Genomic DNA, 5,575 nt, shown 5'->3' with positions numbered 1-5,575 from the left:
CTTAATTTTATTGTATCAATTTTAGAAAATAATACAACAAAAGAGTTATTTTTATTTTATACTCTGAATCCCAATTTTTACTATTTTTTTCTAAAAACTTAACACGATATCCATTTTTTTACATTCCTTTTTAACATACTGTTTCTGTTTTGTTTTCACAACAACAATAAAATATCTAAAATTTTAAAATAATTTATTTTTCCACAAATACATTATTTTAGAAGAAAAAGACAATAGTGGATTTGATAAATATATTAGAAAGAAAACTTTAATTGTTTTCGAACTTTTAAAAACAGCTAAAACTTTTTAAAACTGTGGTAGTAGTAATAGAAACTTGTTTACGTGAGTAATATTTTTCACCAAAAGAAATACAATAAAAGCGAAAGGTAGGGGTTCAAATAATAAATAGGGAGTGGGAATATGAATTTCCCTTTCGCTTCTGGGTCATGGGGCAATGGCCCAACCCATTGTACGTTTCCCTTTCTCAAAAACTCTAATGCTTTTGATTTGATTTTGTTTTAACGTAACCTCGTTCTTCTTCTTGTTTCCTCAGAAGTTCGGTTTCTTCAAAGCGCAAGTTATTTGGGCTAAACGATTGAAGACTGTTAGCCATTAACGAATCGTTGTGAGTGTTATTTATTGTTAATGTTTGTTTGTCACATACAAATTTTCACTACGCTGTGGTATGACTAATTTTGTTTAGGAAATTAAAGGGAATAGGAAGGAAGCTTAACCTTGAACTGCAATGTTACTTAAGAAAATTTGTTCTGTTATACAATCTTTTAAGCATTTTTGTTTGAAGAGATTCGGTCTAGTGGAATGGAGTTGAATGATTTTCCCTAAATTAATTTGGTAGCAGTTTGGGAATTTAGCCGCTAAATTTGGTTTTAGTTGATATTGGTAGTGATCTGAACTTTCATTGACGGCGCTTGTTGAAAATCTATTTAGTTCAGTTTTTCTATCGGTGTAAATTTTCCGTTTGGAGTGTGCATTGTATGAGACTGGAAAAACTGATTGTTCTACCAAGCCAGAGATGTCACTTTTGGTTCTGTAAGCTGTCATATGGTGGGAGGAGAAGATGATGGATTTGACTGGTTGGAGATTTTATATTTATTCTTGATGCTGGTCAAGTGGTCATTATACTATGGAGAGTACAAGGAAGATTTCTTTGATTAGAAAAGTGGAAATTCAAGACTTGAGAAATAGAGTCTTGCACAGGAGCGAGAAGCATGGCAGATATAAGGAAAATGTGTTAGGTGGAAGGGTGATTGTCTCAGGCCAAAAGTTGTGACATTTTTGGGGGCCAAACTTGAATACATTTTTTACAGGGACCAAAATATAAAAACCATGATATTTTTGGGTAGAAATACATATTAAAACCTAGTATACTTGGATTAACCTGAACATTAAATATGAGTGAGCTTTAGTTTTAGTTGCTAGTTCTGTATAATCATAACCGTGTGAAATGTTATTCAATGCAGTAAGAATGTGGTTTTTTCATGGTTAACTGTTGCAGGAATGATTTTGATTTACAATGTATCGATAAATCTTAATCGAAATTTTTGGGTTAATTTTAATTAAATTATTTCTTAAATATGAAATGTTATAAAACGACTAGAGTCATCTATGTTTTCTTTATTTGTTCTACGGTTTTGATAAAAGAGAATCCCTAATAAAATCTGTTTAGTAATTAACGCTTTCTATCCCTGCTCATGTAGAAATTGCTTGTGAATAACTGTAATATGAACAGCTGAACTTGGATTGAATAGGAATTTATTGAAATAATGATTTGTTAAAGAAACAATTCGTTAAAATATTTTATGATTATTAAGTAGTGATGATATTATATGGAATAATGGAACTGTTAGAGTTAGAAGCTTGTCGCAAGGTATATGATGTGCTACAGAAGCTTTTGTAATATGGAACTTACATTAACACGAATTTGTGCCTGGAATATGTCATCACTGCATATGTTATTTTTGCCTAACTGCATTTAAAAGTGGAAGTTTTACTGGTCATCAGGTAGCCTGATGGCGTCTTTGGAAATAAAATCTGGTACATTGATTTCCTTACAAGACCTGCACCCGTCATCTCCATTTTTTAAGCAAGGAGCCTCTCTCAGAATAACTGGAAAGTGAGTTCCACTTTTCAAATTACAATGTATGTGTGACTTTTTTTTAATAAGATGATTCACTGTTGTAATGGTGACAAATTGACAGTGTCAAATAATTTAAGTTAATGTTAAAATTTCGTGTCTTAGTATTTTGTTGCCAATCATGGTGAGTGGAAACACTTCAGGGATTCAACCAGCATTATGTTTGTTTTTTTAAAACCATAGATCTGGTTATGCACATTTAGACGACTTCTAGTAGTGAATGTCATGTGGATACTAGTGAAACTGTTTTTGTAAGAAATGTAATGGCATACTAGCAGGGTGAGCATAGCAGCAATTGGTGCCATGGTTTATAGTGGGAACAGCAATATTGAGATTTCTGGAATGATGGCAGTTTGGGTATGGTAAATTTACTGTCCATCATATGGATGGAAGTTACGTGAGAATGCTAAACTGCCTGAAGATTTTAACCAGCTCCGTAGTAATTGCCATAACTCATGTCTTAGATCTATACATTTCAAATATTAACGATTTCAAAGCTGCTGTAAACATATGACATAGTTTGACTCATCTCCCCAAATCATGCCCTGTAGACTTGGATTGGTGTGACAAGTTTCTATATAAGAAACATATGTTCAGTATCCATTAGAAGATAACAAAATTGCCCTGCAAGTTACTTTTAATTGAATGTAGTTCGTCTGGATTTCATTTTCATCTGTTTTCATTCTCAACATTCCTACAATCTACAATAAAATACATTTTGAATATTAATTGGTAAACACACTTTCTGGTTGTGATTCACTTCTTTAAATTCTACCATTGTTGTAATTCATAGTAGTATTGTATGTTACTAATAACTATTTTGTGAGAATGCATCATCTCTGCATTCATGGATCAGTCTGTGAGTGGCATTTATAAATCTCTTTTATCTTCATGTGGCTGCATAATTGGAGAGTACTACTAACATACAAAATAGGTTTAATTGCATTTCTGGTTTTTCTTGTTTCACCAAAGTTCAGTTTTGGTCCCGCTAGTTCCTGTTGCAATAAAAGCACCTGTAGATTTTAAGTTGATGCAATTATGTTCACTTCTTAGATAGCTGTGGCTTTGCAATAAGGGTCGCATGATATGATTTTTCGGTGACGTGACAATCAGCACAAGACTGACTTGAATTTCATGACTTTGAGAGCAAGTGGGTTCAAAACTGAATTTAGTAATATACTTCCTAATAATTGAAAACAGTTCATACATGTAGAGATATTTAAATTCCTTATCTAATTGTCTATAACTGCACTACTGGTACAACATGGTGTATGATTTCATTCTGACAGAATAAATTGCTCCATTATATATCTTTTGGGGGTTGTTGTCGCCACTTGACAGTGATGACAGTGGAGTGTCAGTCAATAACTTATGTGTAGCCTTCCATAGGTTACGTGAATATTCTATAGAGGCGTGCCTAGCAACGATTATTGATGGCGATGACATTCTAAAAGTTAGTACCGAACATCTGAGGGACCTTAGCTTTCAAGTTGGCTCTGTCTACCAATTCATTGGTGAACTCCTTATCCAACCTGATAATGAGGTATGCTTAGTCAAGATTTGGTAAAAAAAGGCTCACCTCTCCGTTTCTTTGCAAACACACTTACATGCATAATGTGCTTTGTAATACACATTCACCCACAACATGGACAAGGGTCTTTAAGACGATTTGAGCATGCTACTTTTTTCTTTGTTAGGTAGTTTTGCAAGCTCGTGTTGGTAGAAACGTTGATGGGATCGATCTCAATCTTTACCATCAGTCCCTGCTGCTCTTAAGACAGTTTCAAGCCAATCATTTAAGCAATCCAGAAACTATGTAGGATTATTTGCGAGCAGAAGATGCCATGCTAATATGAAAACGCACTCTTCTCATAATATAAAAGAAGATGGAAATTTGCTCTGAAACTGTTGTATAGCAATGTTTGTTCTCACTTAGGGACACTGAATGCATATGCTTTTCTGTGTTTTCAGATAAAGACGTAGTGTCTGCACTCTACAATGTTCTTCATGTGTAAACAGAATCTTAGCAAGTTCATGATGACATTTCGTTTTATTTTTATTCTCTTTCTTTTGGCTGCAAATGGGGCATGACATGAGAGAGTTGTTAAGTATTAATTGGGCTTAGCTGTGCTTTCTTCACGGGGACAATTAGTTCTTCATGTGACGCTATGCAACAAACTTTTGGTCACCCCTGATTTTGCCATCGGAAATTGAGGCAAGGGAGAGGGAAGGGTGGTGGAATATTCAAGGAAACATGAGATATTTAGTGCATCCCATCTCTCTTTTTTATGCTGCATCACTATTCCAAAATCTCTGGCATTTGAATGTTATGGTCGTATGTTTTCCATTTGTGTGGGAAAAATAGTAGTGCCAATTATCTAGTTGGTAGGCCCCGTTACATAAATTTAGTCGTTGCGTTTGACGTTGGAAGGTTATGTTCCATGTGCTACAAAATGTGATGAAAAGGCACAACTTAAACATATCGAGTGTTTACGTTTTAATATCCACCATTCATCTGTAGTGTGGGTGTTGAATTTGCAAATTATGCAATGATTTGAAGATGAAGATGCATATCTACCATGTAATGATGGGATAGAGTTTTTATGGCCCACATATAACTCCATGTTCATTTGATTTTGAACTTTGTTGAGCACGCGCTTGCATAAATTGTACGTCCTCAAAAGCAGATCAATCTTGTTTATATAGATCCACTTGTCCTTTAAGCGTAACACTAACGTTAATGTTTGTCAAACTATGCGGAGCCTGTCTATCCATTATTTGGCGTTAATCTTTTGATGATTTGTTATAAATATTTTTAAGAAATGTAAAAAGTAAATTATTTTTTTTCAAGTAAAAATTAATTTATGCACAAATTAAAAATCTACTATAAGTTTTTTTTTAATTAGTCATTTTATGCATGAGTTATTTTTTTTTAGTTTATAAAAAAGCTATTTTTCTTTTTTCTTGTTTTATAAAGAATGTTATAGAGAAGCTCATGATTTTTAATATAGGGGGAAAATTATTGTATGTGAAAGGAGGATTATTATTATGGCTTTGGCATTAGGCAAAAGTGGGGTCTGTGCATCCACATCCACTGAGCCGAAAAAATTATGACAAATTGGATATTATTTGTTAGGGAAAAGCAGCCACAAAGGAAATTAAACAGTAACTTTAGTTTCATCTTTTACACAGTGATGTTACTTAATTGGCATATGATGGTGAATAAACGTGTAGACACCGTAAGGTAAAGTCCATGGGCGCACGCGAATGAGTTTTCTCTTATTAAATTTATGCTAAAATCGTACTCTTATCTCATATTTAAAGTTTTTATTTAACTTTTCTTTTTCTTTTTGTACAATTTCCTCTTTATCTTGTTTTTGAGGTTTTATATTGAGTTAAAAAAAGAAGAGATGATTTTGG

The 5,575-nt window shown here is 33.4% G+C and overlaps 1 protein-coding gene across 2 annotated transcripts; it reads left to right on the top strand.

Moving 5' to 3' along the window:
* The first annotated feature begins 520 nt into the window (after positions 1-520).
* MDO1 (telomere-capping, CST complex subunit) lies at positions 521-4,214 on the top strand. 2 transcript variants are annotated; one of them, XM_047314693.2, is made up of 4 exons: positions 521-625; positions 2,023-2,134; positions 3,545-3,698; positions 3,853-4,214. In XM_047314693.2, the coding sequence occupies exons 2-4, from the start codon at positions 2,031-2,033 to the stop codon at positions 3,973-3,975; spliced, it is 381 nt and encodes a 126-aa protein (XP_047170649.2). In that variant the 5' UTR covers positions 521-625; positions 2,023-2,030; the 3' UTR covers positions 3,976-4,214. The 2 variants fall into 2 exon arrangements, with proteins under 2 accessions (XP_047170649.2, XP_087948309.1); XM_088092183.1 differs by having other exon boundaries at positions 3,497-3,698.
* Positions 4,215-5,575: the final 1,361 nt, after the last annotated feature.

The sequence above is a fragment of the Vigna umbellata genome, chromosome 5, assembly GCF_029865625.1.
Source record: "Vigna umbellata cultivar VRB3 chromosome 5, Vumbellata_1.0, whole genome shotgun sequence".
NCBI classification, from domain to species: Eukaryota; Viridiplantae; Streptophyta; class Magnoliopsida; order Fabales; family Fabaceae; genus Vigna; species Vigna umbellata.
The sequence above is the reverse complement of the archived record's forward strand: the minus strand, read 5'-3'. Positions and strand labels throughout refer to the sequence as shown.

Coding starts and splice junctions, on each gene's coding strand:
- MDO1 (XM_088092183.1), top strand. CDS start 2,031: ATGGCGTCTTTGGAAATAAAATCTGGTACATTGATTTCCTTACAAGAC. Junction 2,135..3,496: donor TCTCTCAGAATAACTGGAAA/GTGAGTTCCACT, acceptor GCCACTTGACAG/TGATGACAGTGGAGTGTCAG. Junction 3,699..3,852: donor TTATCCAACCTGATAATGAG/GTATGCTTAGTC, acceptor TTTCTTTGTTAG/GTAGTTTTGCAAGCTCGTGT.